Consider the following 16573-nt stretch of genomic DNA (forward strand, 5'->3'; position numbering starts at 1 on the left):
TGTTTTGTTGTGTTTTAAGAAAAAAAAATTGTAGTAAAACCTAATAATTCAGAAAGAAAACTAAAGAGAAAAATGTCAGCTGGACAAAAGTGACTGGTTTACAAATTCACCACAAATCATCCTGGTGAAAACGGACCTGTAGCACGCTCGTAGTTTTCCTTCGAGTGAAAGGATTTAACCTGTGAGTATTTGGACAGTATTTGTTATTTTAACTGTTTACTAAAACTTATTGATGGCAAACTTATTTAGTGAATTTCAGCTCAAAGTGAAGATTGGCAGCTTTAATTTATAAATATTATTTTCAAACTGAGAGGAAATGATGGATAGATACATTGATAGATAAAACTTTATTAATTCTCATGGGGGGGGGGGGGGGGCTGCACGGTGGTATAGTGGTTAGTACTGTGGCCTCAGAGCAAGAAGGTGTCATAAAGTGATTGTGTGGGTTCTCTCCGGGAACTTCCTCCCACTGTGTTAGGTTAATTGGTTACTCTAAATTGCCCATAGGAGTGAGTGTGAGCATGAGTGGTTGTTTGTCTCTGTGTGGCCCTGCGATGGACTGGCGAGCTGTCCAGGGTGTACTCTGCCTTTCACCCAAAAGACTGCTGGAATAGGCTCCAACTTCCCCGCAACCTGTCATAGGATTGAGCGGTTAGGATAATGAATGAATGAATAATTCCCAAAGGGGATATTGAAGTGTCTGGCAGCAAAACAAAAAACAAGCAAAAAAAACCCAAACAAAATAACACAATTAACGACACCTTTAAGTAAAAATAAAAAAGCAAGTACTAAATAAGATAAAAATCACTAACAATAGTAATAAAAATGTATGTGTTATGATAAAAGGTTCATTTCAGACCTCTGATGTACAGCCTTGTGGGACCAATGACCTTTTAAACTCTCCAGCGTGGCTCCCACAGAGTCTACCTTCCTCCTCATCACAGACACACATTTATTAATCAGCTTTTCCAGCCGGTTACTGTCTCTTGTAGTCACACTGCCACCCCAGCACACAACCCCAAAGAAGACAGCAGTCGTTGTAGAAATGTTTAGGAATTGTAGGAAGTAAAAAGGTTTTAAGACGATTACGAAACTGTGACCAGAAAGACAGAAAGAAGGAAGAATGGAAAGAGCTTCGATATTATCTGTAAAACACACTGCTGGGGTGTGATGGCGTGAAAATTAACAGCTTCCAGTGGAACGAGTGTTTATTGGGGGATGTGAGAGAAAACACAAGCAGCTGGATGAATTCTAACATCACCCGCTTATATTCTTACATCACCTGTGCACTTTAGGATCCATTTTAAGCTGCTTTCATTCGTTTTTAAATGACTGAATGGTGCTGCCCCGCGGTGCCTCTCTGAGCTCCTCCATCCTTACACACCCTCTCGGTCTCTTAGGTCAGCTGACCAGCTACTTCTGTCAGAACCCAGGACAACACAGAAGCTCAGAGGGGACGGGGCCTTTGCGGTGGCAGCAACTAAACTGTGGAATGAGCTTCTTTTACACGTTAGACAGGCCTCCTCTGTATCTGCATTTGTTTAAGCTGGCTTTCCGCACAGAAAGTTGACTTTTTAGATCTGATTTTATTTTGATTGTTTTAATTTGTTTGCTTTTATTTTTTTTTTATTTGATTGTTTTTAGATGTCTGAAATTTTTTTAAGTTGTCATAATGTATGCTACTTATTCTGTTTCTTTTTAACCCCTCACAATGTGGCACTTTGGTCAACATTGTTGTTTTTTAAAATGCCTTATAAATAAAGTTGTATTGTATTGTATTGTACTGAGCCGAAAACCAAGAGTGAAAAAAAAACCTCTTGCAAAATCTTCAGCATCATAAGATACTTCACTAATATGGACAACACGGCTCCTCGACTTGGACCTAAATCATTAAATTAGACAAATATAATCTTTTATTTTTTTTTAAATAAATAGAAAAATAAAAATTTAAATCCAGAATATCAAGGGGAGCATTATATCTATGATGCTTCCCTTGGGAAAGTAAATTTGCCCAGCAGAATAGAGCATCCAGAAAATCCATATTGCCTGCTTAAGTGCTGAACAAAAAAAAAAAAAAAAAAAGGCAAATATAATCTAAATTTAACTTCACCCCTCTTATTCTAAAGCACAGTTGTCATATACAAAAAAAAAAAAAAAGAAAACCTGATCTTCTGAGTCCCAACAAGAGTTAATAACAGCGCTGCATCGCAGCTTTCTTTCTGCGACGATGGAGGGCACGGCAAAATAATTACCCTGACACTTCACTTGCAACGTTCCACTCATTGAGTGTCAACAGTTCTGCTTCTAAATCTGAATCTGTCATCAACAAGCCGCAGGGAGTTCTGCATATTTAAGAGCGGGATGTGTTTTGTATGCCTGCAGCTCTGATCAGCGTCAGCCAAGCTTGGTCACATCAAACCTGGTCCTCACTGACAAGATAATGTAAATCACTCCACTCTGAGCCTGAGTCAACAGTTTCTCTTGGATGGCTCCAGCATCCATTAAAACCTGAAACACACTGACATGCTCTTAGGGAAGATTTGCAGCCTGAGGACGACCGTTTCTGCAGAGCGCTTTTGTTCCCGGAGACGCGATCAGAGATTAAATCTATGCTGTAAATGTTGCTATAATGTAGTTAAACTTCCTGGAAATCATGAAATATGGTGTTATTTAAAGCTCCCAATAATGTACAAAATTCATTTCTTACATCGTTAGTAAACAGCTCAGTTTGCTTGAGTCAGACTAAATGAGTAATGTGCATGACTGATACGGGTCTGACTCTGTCCAAGTAAAAAGGTCACTCGTCTGTATTTTCACACCGGACGTGCCTGCTGATGCCTCCTTTGTTATGCAGGATTTAAATGACCTCCTTCAAACAAATATTTCCAAGTATATAAACAGCGATGCTGAAATGTTCAGTGCTCTGCTTTCTTGGATGTGCAGCAAATAAGATGCAGTCTCACCCTGATGCCGAGCTCCACATTTTCTCCGCCATAAATCTCCATGCCCTCATCAAGCAGGCCAATCTCCTCAAAGTATTTTCTATCGACCACGAAGCAGCCGATCAGAGCGGGGCTCCTAGAGTAGAGTGGAGAGAGGGAGAAGAAAATAAGAAAATAATGGGGGAAAAAAAAACAACCAAAACACCATCATTTTCAGAATGCATGACAACAAGCGAGTCTAAATGCAAAATATATTCTTCACGGCTCGCATGAAAGCAGCTGCGATCTAACCCCCAATTAGCCCCACAATGGGAATCAACACCCTGAGGATCTATTATTTCACCACCGCAGCATATCTGGTGCTTTGAACAGAGGCTATGGCATCTCATGGTGAACTTATGCAGTTCATTCTACTTATAAATAACGCTCATGACCAAATGATGCTGTCACCTGACACGACAAATTAAGGGCAGGTTGAGGGGAGTTGTCACTCTGAACAATGTCAAACGGACTGAAAAGGAATGAAAAATAACTTATTAGTATTCATGCTGTCAGTCCCACACATCTCTGCTTATCAATATGAAATATAGAATATGAAACGCTCCTGCAGAAACAGCTTGTTTGGGCGAATTTCTCAGGCCAGATTGGCAAACAGCCAGAGACTCAGAAACCCAGAAATACTAATGAAAACAAGCCCAGTTGGACTGCAGGCTTTCAACACATTACTGTCTCCACAGCCTGCAGTTAGCTGCACTATGAAATAACAATTTAAATAAAATATAACCTATCATTGTTATTTTTCACGGTGCAGCACTGTGCGTACATGATATGAGAAACCACCTGTTAGCTTCATATGAACTTCAGTCACTTCTCTGAACACACAAGGAGTTAGATATATTCCTCTTTTTTTCTATTCTACAGTCATTTAACAGACGCTTTCATCCAAAGCGACTAACATATGAGGGAGAACAACACAAGCACAAAATCAAACAGTAGAGCACATCGTAGGAAGGTGCTAGTGGACTGTCCAGTTTTTTTTTTTTACTCCCTTCCCTACCATAATGTTTGTTGCAAAGAACTGCTAAGTTCTCCAACTTTCCAATAAATACAGCTATACTAAGTGTAGAAGTGCTCCTTGAAGAGATGAGTCTTCAGCTTTCTCTTAAAAGTAGACAGGGACTCTGCAGAGCGGACAGAGTTTGGGAGATCATTCCACCATCGTGGCACAACAGAGGAAAAGAGTCTGGCTAGTGATTTAGTCCCACGTTGTGGTGGAAACACAAAGCGTCTTTCACTGGTGGAACGTAGCTGTCGAGAGGGAGTGTAGGTCTGGATGAAGGAGTGAAGGCGGGAGCCATTTGAGTTATTGTTTTGTAAGCCAGTAGCAAGGCTTTACAGTTGGTGCGTGCTGCAACTGGAAGCCAGTGCAGTGCGATTTGCAGCTCTTTCTGTATGATGTGTCAGAATGGATCTAGAATTGATTTTAGGCTTTGCAGATGTGCTTAATTTGACTTTCTACAAACCTCTGAGTGCACATAAACATCTGTTTAATTTTGAAGCACTTACTGCATAACACAGAGTTCTCCAGCTACAACCAGATCCTCAACATCCATCGTGCAACTTTTAGATGAGTCCTTCCTCCAACACACCTGAAAGAAATGACCGAATCCCCTCTTCAGCATGTCATTCTGCTGTGCAGAGGCCTGGTAAGGAGCCATTTATTTGATTCAGGTTTGTTGGAGAAGGTACGCATGTAAATACTGCAGGATTATAGGTCTCGAGAACCGGACTTGGGCACCCCGATAAAAATAAAACATTATTTACTGTGATGAAAACCACTTTATCCTCTGCCACAAGAAGAATTTAGCTATCAAGATCTAAGTATTAGCATAATTATTTAGTATAGTTTGTTTTGAGATGCTAATGATAAAAAAGACTAATTTGACCATTTATCAAGTAATAGGCTGCATATGTTTCATAAGTATTTGCATTTATGGAAAAAACCAGAGGGGGGGACATTTTAAAAATCTTTTTTTTAAAAAATAAAATAACTGGCCACATGTTATCTTTCACGCGGGTTTCCTCATTCCAAACTAGAAGAAAATTTGGGAAAATAAAAATGAAAGTCAGTATAATGTTCCTAAAATTTTGACCGATTTAAACGATTCTTATTATGTTTTTTTAATGCCCTTACCTATAAACGTAGCAGAACAGTCTGGTATGGGGAGGGATCTCAGCTTTGTTTGACCTTTTCCCCATGTATATAGCTTTTTGCCTGCCTCGACCAAAGACTGGAACATTAGTCTAAGTAATATATGGATTACCAAGCTAAATAGAGGGAGTGTAAATGCTAACCTTTTTAAAGGTACGGTGCATCAGAATCTTGGTACGGTGTACAATGCACTTTTAAAGCTGTAAACGGACTAAATCTCTTAAAGGTAAAATGTGTAAAAATAAATGACATCTTGTGGTAATGATGGTGCCAAAAACAGTTGCAAATAGACGGTGGCTGTCTGTGGCCAAAATTCTTTCAAAAAGAAAAGTGAATGGATGCAGAGGCTTTAGGTTCAACAGTGGTTACACTGCAGGTAACTACTTGCATTTTGCTTTTATTTCTTGTCCTTGGAAGGCGTTACTTATCCCAAACGGTGCTCTAGCTACTGTAGCTTTAAAGCTCAGAGACACCATAGTAAAAATTGTGGCACACATATAGCAGCTGTCATGTGAAGCAACACCATGTAGATACAATGACTTAATATAAGAGAAACATTGTTAATTTGGTAAATTCACTAAATACCAAAATAAACAGTTTTTTTAAAAGAAAAAATATATATATTACACTTGTTTGTTATTACACTGCTGAACTACGTGAGATTTGCTTGTTTTCTCTGCCAAGGAAGAAGTTTTGGCTCAATCTGAGTGCTTTTCTAGTTGGAATATTCATCATTCATTCATTCATCATCCTAACTGCTTCGTCCAATGAAGGGTTGCGGGGAAGCTGGAGCCTATCCCAGCAGTGTTCAAGTGAAAGGCAGGGTACACCTTGGACAGCTCACCAGTCCATCGCAGGGCCACACAGAGACAAACAACCACTCAGCTCACACTCACTCCTGGGGGTAATTTAGAGTAACCAAACAATCTAACTTGCATGCATTTAATCCTGATTAATTTAATTTTGGGTCATTTTTCAACCAGTATTAAGAGCAATTATTGGTTCTCTACTTTTAAAAGTTTGAAGTGATACTCTATTTACTGACCATGTTTTAAATCCTGTGGTTTAGCTTTCACTCTGACTTGCATCATAAATTTGGAAGCCTCATATAAAAAGTGCTCTTTTTTTTAATGAATTTCTCGGTCGTAGAATCTGGTTGATAAAAGCTGGATGCACCAGTTATGACATGGCAGTAAATGTGATATTTCCCTTTTTCATTCCTATTAAACACAGCTGTCTGAATCCAAACACGCAGTCTTGTGCTCCTCTTGAACGGCTTTCCTGTCTTGGGTGTCTTATATTACGGTTGCTGCACACGAGGCGAGTCCAGGCTGTTGTTGTTAAATGTTGGTGGAATGAACTGTCAGATGATACCAGGACATATCTGTCTGCTATCAACTCACTGAAAGGACTCTATGTCAACATCAGGGATTTTATTTCCTTTTCCCCATTTTTTCCCCAAAGACTGAAACTTTCTTATGTTCTTTGGTTGTGAATCATTTTGGATAAAAACATCTGCTAAATCAATATATTGAATTTTTTTCTGTACAAGTGAAAGCCTACATTAACCTGTTTGCCAGTTTGCCGCTGAATAAAGCATCCATGACTTTATTTAAAATATGTTTTTTCTTCAAACACAAAGTCTGAAGAGCAGAGCGAAGTGCAACCAACTGGAACAGCGTTTCTTAATTCTGGTCCTGTTTTAGTTCTTTCCAACTCCTGCACACACTTGATTCAGATTAATTGAACTCCTTGTAGGCCTGCTAATGCGCCATTCATCTGAGTCAGGTGCAGTATGTTAAAGCATGGGAACCTCTGCAACATGCAGGGCTGCTTTCACTGAGGAACAGGATGGAAAAACACAGTTTTAGATTTTTCCACACTTTAACACAACTGCTGTGCAATGAATGATTCATTAGCAGGCTTGCAAAGGACTTGATGAGGAGGTCCATTGATGAGAATTAAACGTGTTGGAGCAGGAAAACATTTAAGTCATGTGGGACGGTGGTACTTTAGGAATGGAACACTGACCTAGATGCTTACAGTCTTTAGTGTGACTCACTTTATTTCTTCACATCGTCAGAAATAAAAAGCAGTTTGGATACAAAACTGAAAATCATCAATAAGTGATAACACTGAGCAGATTCAGGGCTGCCTTTGAGAAAAGTACATTCGAAGATGGAGAAATAAGGAGCCGGGGCTATTCATCCTCTTCCATTATGTTATTGAGCTGGACATGTCTCCTTGTCTTTGTCTCAATCTATAAACATTGCATCATTGATTTGCTTTCCATAAACCACAACGGCAGACTTTTTATCCTCTTGGAGAAGCAAAGCCATGTCCCTGGGTTGTTCTTTTCTTTTCTTTTTCTTTTTTAAAAGTATGCTGCCTCTAATCAATCATTATCTGTGAGAATAGCCACTGTGATGAAGATCTGCATCAATATATGCACTTTATGACACGTATAATGAAATCATCCACTTTTTATGTAACTGGCCTCTGCTTATCATCATACTGGTGTTTGCAGTTGAGTTGCATCCAGCAGGTTTAATCTGGGTTTCAGGATATTGACATTACTCTTATCAGAATTTGCATTCATTATCTTCCATGGGGATTACATTAAAAGACAATGATGTGTAAATTAAAAGCTTACCGAAAGGATCAAATCAAAACTATTTCAGTATGATTAAGGTCAAATGATTCATAATTGATTCAGTCGTGCAACACTTCTCCCATGATAAGACTTTCCTTCAGTGAAATAAACCACTGACTTGAATCATCTTTTCTTAAATCTTTGGAGTTATACATTTCTTTTTTTTTTTTACCTGATGGCAGCTGTGTGGTTGCGTTGTGTCCACCAGGACTTTGGTGGATTGAGGTATCGGCACCACAGCTCCCAGTCGAAGCCCTGAGCAGACAGAGGGTACTCTTCAATCTCAAAGGTGTCGTACTTGATGTTGTCGAAGGAAGGTGAAACCACTCGGGTCCGGTCCTCCTTTATCCGCTGCAGAATCGGTTCTGCCCTGTGGGATGACAGAACCCAGACGGAACATGTATAAAACATGGCAGCAAATTAATTCAAAGGTCAGTGCAGTGTTGTCGGATCGAAAGTTTAACTCTGAGTTTCTTCACAGCCATTACACTCTCGCTTGCAGTCACTGGCCGCTTTATTAGGAACAGGAAACAGATAAACGGCTAGTCTGCAACCCAGCCTGTTTAGTCATGTAAACATGGTGAAGACGACTTGCTGCAGTTCGATCCGAGCATCAGGACGAGGAAGGAAGGAGATTTGAGTGACTTTGAACATGTCATGTTGTTGTTATGAGTATTTAATTTTTTTAATTTTTAATTTTTTTTATTTATTCTTAATTTTTTTTTTATTGTTTTTTTTTTTTTTTTAAATATATATATATTTTTTTTTAAATTTTTTTTTTTTTTTTAAATTTATTTTTTTAGTTTGAGTATTTCAGAAGCAGCTGATCTACTGGGATTTTCCACACACAACCATTTCCAGCATTTAGAAAGAATGGTCCAAAGAAATGGAAAATATCCAGTCAGCAGCTGTTGTCTGGACAAGAAGGCCTTGTTGATGTCAGAGGAGAGACTGATGGGAGGTGATAGAAAGGCAGCAGTGACTAAAAAAACCACTGGTTACAACCAAGATTTGAAGAACAGCATCTCTGAACACACAACACGTCCAGCATTGAAGCACGTGGACGACAACAGCAAAGACCACATCATGTGTTGCTTTTATCAGCTAAGAACAGGAAACTGAAGCCACAATTAACACCGTTCCACTCAGCTTTATTTCTGACATGTGTAGTGATGCTCTGTGTCAGCTAGATAAAAAACAAAACCACTTTAGATTTGGTCTGTTATTAAATAACAGAAGAGGAGTTGTTCGTTGCATCAACTGAACTGCACCAATAAGAAAAAAGGAATAGAAGTATTTATAACATCAAGAACAGTTTGGAAAGAACAAAGTAGAAGAAAGAAGGAAGAATTATTCAGAGCAGGAAATCCGTAGTAAAGCTGCAGTCCTGACTGGATTAGGAAGGTCAATCTACTGGCGAGCAGCGAGGATGGAGAGGAATCGACACGGAGGTGCAGGACTCCTTGGGGAAGGCAGAGCAGATTCAATGAGAGAACAAAGTCTGTGTGTGGAATGTGAAGTCCCAGAGAGATCTGCGTACACCCTACTTAACCTTTTGTCTTGAATCAGAGAGGATGTGCAGGAAGAGGCTTTAAAATTCAATACAGCTCAGGGTGAAGTTCAGAGCAGACCGACACAGAATCTAAAGAGAAGACAACCAGAGTCAGGATTACAAACTGACTATTTGATTAGATAATACAGAGTTTGGTGGTTTGTAAAAGCAAAGCTGGGGGGCTGTAACTGTGTGTTGTGATAACAGCCCACTGTAAGTCAAAGAGTCTGGAAGACAGGATCTGTGAGCAGTCTGATCACATACAAATGGTGACCAGATAAAGAAATAAAACTAAACAAAAAGCCACAAAAGTTAAAAGAAAAGGGAGCAAACATTCATCTCTGCTGGCAGGGAAAGATCATTTAATCAGACCTAATCTCTGAATCAGAAGGAGATTTGCTGCCATTTTCGGTGAAGGGGGGGGGGGGGGGGGTTGGGGGGGGGGGGGGGGGGGGGTGACAATTGTGACAATATAAAAACACAATATACATGTAACAGCAGGCAATAGTGTGAGATGTAAATGCATGTACATTGACATATCTGCTGTCCATGTGGCAGGAGGTTCTGGTCTGGATGGACTCTGTTCTGGAGGCTACAACTAATCTGAGAATACTTTACTGAAGAATGTAATTCTATAAGCAGCTGGAGAGGTTTTACAAAATGTAATGATTTAAGATTATAAATTAGGTGAAACAGACTCCTACAATAAAAGTCTCTTAACATCAACCAGTTTCCTGATCGATCCTGATCTGTTGATGCTGATCTGGTTCCATATAAAGATACACTGATTAGCTGAAGCCTCATTACTGAATTTTGGTGATGTTTGAACTTTGCCGTCGCCCAATGAAGGTTAATTCAGCATCTATATTTAAATTTCTCTTGTCTTTGAGCCAATACTGGCTTTTGTCTACTCTGAATCAGAAATTGTGCACTTTCAACGCAGCTGATGTATTTATATCTAGTTGTTGGAATGTGACGAGCTGTAAAGCAATAGGCAGCTGTAGCATGATGTCCTATGGAAGAAAGGGTGGGTTCTCTGTCAGAATGATGCATAATGAACACATTGTGCCATCAAAACGAGTTAGAAACAGTTAAGACTGGAAACTTATTTAGTGATGTTTCATCAGATTTAAATTCCACAAATATTAAACAAAAAACTACTGTATACATATATATATATATAAATATATATATATATATATATATATATATATATATATATATATATATATATGGTTTACCTTTATAATGGAAAATAACATCAGTGAGAATTTATAACATCTAAACAACATGGCATTATGGCTTACTGAAAAAAGGCAAAAATATGACATCCATTTTTAGCGCTATGGGACAAACTGCCTGGGGCTGCTGTTTAAATGCAAACCATCCCTGAAGTTCCCCAGAGGTCCAGAAAGCAAGCACCGTGCTTTAGCCGTTCAGTCCCAACAGAGATATAAAGCCCATGATAGTAACGTCCAAATGCCCCAACATCACAGACACATGTACAACGACACATGGATGCAAATTTTGTAAGCATTTAGTCCTGAGAACCAAATGTAGTATTTTTCTTCTTCTTTTTCTTCTCAGATTAATTGGCTTTTTGAGGGCCTGAACATGCCCTCAACCTCAAAAGTTGGCTTAAATAGACCTTCCAGATGTGATGCTATGTTTGTTATGTAGTATGAAATATTTGAGGCAGATTACATGCCTGAATTGTCTGCCTTAACTAGCTTGAGGGCGTCTTCACTTTAATTTGAGGTGGTTTTCAGGGGTGGACAGGACTTGTCTCATTATGGTGGACATGAAGGAACTAAGGACAGAAAAAAACAATCCACCAGTTAAGACTTGTCACTTGGTAAGGTTTGGGCACATAAACAAGACTTCTGTTGGTTTAGTCACTCAAAAATCTGGTTATTATGAGGAAAATATGCTCAAATTGTTATTTTACTATTTGTACAGTGGGAAGGATGTCTGGATGTGGCAACGCAGCAGTCTGGTCTTTTACTTATGTCTGACACATTTTAATGGCAGCTGCTGTTTGGTTTAGGTAGTTGTGTGTAACCTTGCCAGGCCTGGTACTAACAGACGCAGTTAGCTTGCCATCAGGGTGCAGTTAGCATGTACACTGTAAAGGAACAGATAGTCTCACTGCAAGTACACATGCACTTGCTTCAACACAGTACTGTTACCAGCAACTGAAAATTAGATTTTCACTGATAACATGCTTCGAAAGTGGCTATAAAATATTCTCTACATATATGATTACAAAATCTCTTAAACATTCACACATCCAGAGCGCTAAATAGACCCAACTTAGCTCAGATGCATCCATGCCAATACAATGGCAATAGCAATGGTAAGTGAAATAACACACACATGTAACCCTCTTACATTGTCAATGGAAATTTATGATACTCTAATCACAAATTACAAATGTGCTTTACTTGCTTTTGATTTGTTGTTTGGCAAAAATCACCCACATATCTGTGATGTGAGCAGTTTAGTCTCTGAACATGCCTCTTGTGTTGCCGGATATCAGCCTACGATGCTGCACGTTGGCTTGCTAGGATTACTGTCTTACTGTTGAATGTAGACTGACTCCTAACAAAAGCAGACGTTGTGACCGTTGCTCACATTGCGGTTGATCCATCGACTACATCGAGCAAAATCTTCAGATCTGATGGAACTAAATTGATTTTTTATGCAACAAATTTGTTTCGTGAGTGCAGTTTAGGATGTGCTCCTCTTTCTGCAGACCCCACATGCACACACATCATGGCATAGTAATCTTATTCTCATGTACTCTGTACTGAAATGACTACAGCAGCACAAATTAAGCATGTAAGGTGAAGGAATTGCTCTGATAATGGCTAGAAAATCTTGCCAAGATAAAAACACCCTGTGATTTTCTTGCATTTGGCCCAAAATAGGCATTGTTGCAGATGATTACAGTTAACAGCAGAGAGAATTATGTAAATTGAGCAGACGGTGCATTGTGGGTAATTATTTAGTAATTTCTCAATTTGTACAAAAAGGAAATGTGCAAACTGTAAGAGGATGGCGAGTCAGAGCATGAAAACGAGCAAGCAGAGAGGTAAAAACTCAGAACAGGACAGGCATATACACCTTGCCATCATCAAAATGTTTAAAAAAAAAAGAAAAAGAAAAAAAGAGTATAAATAAATAATAATGTTTGAAGCACCAATTTATCAGGACAACAATCAGCAAACATAACAACCAGCACCATTTTTACTACAAAAAGTACCATTTTCCAGCTGTGCTCTTCTCTGCCAAGAATGATTTCACTAGTCGTAGATTAAAGCTCCCATGTGGGAGGTTTGAGTTGAATCTAGAGAGAGAAATATAGAGGTAGAGAGGACTGGAGTGGGTGGAGGAGTAGGGAGGTTAGGAGGGTTCTAAGTGTCTCTTTTCTAATCTGTAACACTGCAGTAACAAATGCTGCTTGGGATCCAGCCCAGACATCATAATGAAGTGTCCGTGTGTGCGTTTCAAGTGTGAGAATGTGATATTTCTCAAGCTGTCAAGCTGATTAACAGGTACAAAGCATTTCGGTTCTATCCGGGTGTTTTCACAAACGAACCCCAAGGTGATGAAGTGTCCGTAGCTGTCAAGAGTTTGACAGGAAAATTATGTGGGAAAAGAAAAGCGTTGTTGATTTCTGTCAGCAAAGCTGAAATGTTATGAAGGATAAGGAGCCTCAGCTGCCTCCTCACGATGATGGGCTCATCATCCCCGGCAATGCAAACCGGAGCTGCTTTTACTTGGTACCTTAACAGATTCGTTAAGACATATTCTTTAGTTGTGTTGCTTTGATATACCACATATTCAGAGTATTTTTTGAAAGCCTATCACTTTCATTTTGATAGACAGGTACATCTCAGAAAACTACAATATTATGAAAAAGCTCCATACTTCTTGTCACTCATTTCAGAATGTGAAACCTATATATTATGTAGATTCATTACATTGAGTGAAACATTTCAAATCTTCAATCCTTGAAATTTTGATAAACGTGGCTTAGAGATAATGAAAACCCAAAATGCAGTGTCTCAGATAATTAGAATATGGTAAAAAAAAACAAACTTCAATCTTAGAAAGTCATGGTATCACTAATCAACTAATTAACTCAAAACACCTGCAAAGGTATCCTAAATCTTTAAATGGTCTCAGTCTGGGTCAGATGGCTACACAATCATGGGGAAGACTGCTGACTTGACAGATGTCCAGAAGACGATCATTGACCCTCCACATGGAGGGAAAGCCATAAAAGGTCATTTCCAAAGAAGCTGCTTGTTCAGAGTGCTGGATCCAAGCATATTAATGGGAAGTTGAGTGGAAGGAAAAGGTGCACCAGCAAAAGCCATACCTGCAGCCTTGAGAGGATTGTCAAGCATCATCCATTCAAGACTTTGGGGAGCTTCACAAGGACTGGACTGAAGCTGGACTCAGCGCATCAAGACCCGCTACACACAGACGAATCCTAGACATGGGCTGCAAATGTCCCATTCCTCGTGTCGAGCCACACCTGAACCAGAGACGTCGACAGAAGCGTCTCATCTGGGCTAAGGAGAAAAAGGACTGGACGGTTTCTCAGATGGAAGCAGATTCTGCATTTTATTTGGAAATTAAGGTCCCAGAGTCTGGAGGAAGAGTGAAGAGGCACAGAATCCATGTTGCTTGAAGTCCTGTGTGAAGTTTCCACAGTCAGTGATGATTTGGTGAGCCATGTCATCTGCTGGTGTTGCTCCACTGTGTTTTCTGAAGTGCAGTCAACACAGCCATCTACCAGGACATTTTAGAGCACTTCATGCTTCCTTCTGTTGACAAGCGTTATGGAGATGCAGAATACCCAGCATGACTTGGCACCTTCCCACACTGCCGAAGGTACCAAAAGCTGCTTCAGCGACCATGGTGTTAGTGTGCTGGATTGGCCAACAAACTCACCTGATCTAAACCCCATAGAGAATCTGTAGGGTATTGTCAAGAGGAAGATGAAACACCAGACCAACTATGTAGATGACCTGAAGGCTGCTATCAAAGCAACCTGGGCTTCCATTACACCTGAGCAGCGCCACACGCTGATCGCTTCCATTGCCACATCGCATTGATGCAGTAATTCATGCATAAGGAGGCCCAACCAAGCATTGAGTGCATGGAGATGAACATAAGAAGCCTGACATTTCTGTTTAAAATATAAGTTTTTTCATTGATCTTATGTAATATTCTTATTTTCTGAGACACTGCATTTTGGGGTTTCATTATCTATAAGCCACAATCATCAAAGTTTCAAGAAAAAAATATTTTAAATGTTTCACTCTATGTGTTATGAATCTATATAATATACGGGTTTCACATTCTGAAATAAGTGACGAAAAATATTGAACTTTTTCACAATATTCTAATTTTCTGAGCTGTACCTGCAAAGCAAGTTGTGATTTTTATCTGTGAAGTGCTTTGTGAATCATTTTTATATACGTCATAACCGACCTCTCCAGAAAGGTTATGTCTGACAGTGATTTCCAAGAAAAAACTTTTTAATCAAAATGCAAATGAAAAGAAGAAGAAATTCAACATTTGTATGTGATTTATATGCTGAAGAGGTAACATGGCCTCTGAGGGCACAAATGTTAAACACAAGGCCGGCTGACCAAATTCTCTGACTGTACCAAGGCCTAAACGGAAGCTCAGAGGGGACCGGGTATTTGCAGTGGCAGCAACTAAACCATGAGCTGCTTTTATATATTAGACAGACCTCCTTTGTATCTGTTTTTAAATCTCTGATGAAGAGCCATCTGTTCACGCTTTTTCGGCATAATGACAAGTTGACATTTTTAATCTGATTTCATTTTGATTGCTTTTAGTTAATTTTAATGATTTTACTTTTAGTTGTAGTATTTCACATTTTAATTGTCTTCTTATATGTTATGTATTCTGTTTATAGTTTTAACTCTTCAGATTGTGGCACTTTAGTCAACTGTTGTTTTTAGAGTGTGTTATAAATAAAGTTGCATAAGGAGAACAACATGTCTGTGGCCAGAGGAAAACGGTAAAATATTGTGCAAAAAAATCAAATATATGAATAAAAAAAATACGGAACAAATAATTTTCTGATTTTCTGTTTTACTCATCAAGCTGAGTTTAGCATCATTAATCTAGAAAAATAACATTGTATTTCCATTCATGGTCCATCTACTTCTCATTTTCAGTTTGCCAAAGATTGGCTGACGGAAGAGATTGTGAATAAAAAGCTTGTTCGTGGAAACCCTGATTAAACTCCTCAATTTTTTTTACTTTGTTTTGTCTTCTGTACCACAGTTTAATTACCTTGTGATACCACATAACCATTTTTATGAACTGGTGTTTGGTTAGGTTTAGGCACCAAAAATGCTTGGTAGCTCACCATCTAGATTTCTATAGCGCCAATCAGTTGAAATCTGCTGGACACTCGGCCTGTTGCTCCTGTAAAGATGTTGGCGACATACTGGGAGCCTGAATAGCAAAACAGAAATGCTAAGTGAACAGGGAAAATCAAATTGAAAAATCGGATATCCGGATTTTTTGCTTCATAATTTTAAAATAGTTTTTTTGTTAAAAAAACAAAAAAACAAAAAACAATTTTTTCTTTTAAATTAAAAAATAATCCATTATATATATATGTATATATATATATATATATATATATATATATATATATATATATATATAATATATATATATATATATATATATATATATATATATATAAAATATATATATTATATATAATATATATATATAATATATATAATATATATATATATATATATATATATATATATATATATATATATAAAATATATATATTATATATAATATATATATATAATATATATAATATATATATATATATGTATATATTGTCATTTTTATTGTTTTTCCTGGGCATTATAGCAGCAGAATGATGGTCTGGCTACTGTGTTGTTTTTTCCTAACTGAAATCAAGAAAAATGGCAAGCAAAAAAAAAAGTTTAATACATGTTTTTGGTTTTTAATCTACAAAAATCAGCAATATTGAAGAATTGTGAGAATCGCAATTTAAATCGAATTGGCACCCAAAAAATTGGAATCTAATCGGGACAAATGCATATCGTCACAGCCCTAGTACATATACTCTCGCAAAGCTGTTTGATTGGCTGATAATGTTGAAGTTTATG

General features: G+C 38.3%; 1 protein-coding gene across 2 annotated transcripts in view; it reads right to left on the reverse strand.

The window, feature by feature from the left end:
* galnt18a (UDP-N-acetyl-alpha-D-galactosamine:polypeptide N-acetylgalactosaminyltransferase 18a) overlaps positions 1–16573 on the reverse strand; it is a gene marked incomplete at its 3' end in the record, with an annotated part of 247101 nt that overhangs the window by 72070 nt on the left and 158458 nt on the right. For both annotated transcript variants that reach the window (XR_013771649.1, XM_079256126.1), the window contains exons 5-6: positions 7980–8177; positions 2964–3078 (exon numbers count right to left, since the gene is read on the reverse strand). Coding sequence is in view for 1 of the 2 variants with exons in the window: in XM_079256126.1 (XP_079112252.1) it covers positions 2964–3078; positions 7980–8177 (313 nt within the window). The remainder of the gene's footprint in view (positions 1–2963; positions 3079–7979; positions 8178–16573) is intronic.

Source organism: Telmatherina bonti (genome assembly GCF_933228915.1).
Source record: "Telmatherina bonti genome assembly, chromosome: 2".
Taxonomy (NCBI): domain Eukaryota; kingdom Metazoa; phylum Chordata; class Actinopteri; order Atheriniformes; family Telmatherinidae; genus Telmatherina; species Telmatherina bonti.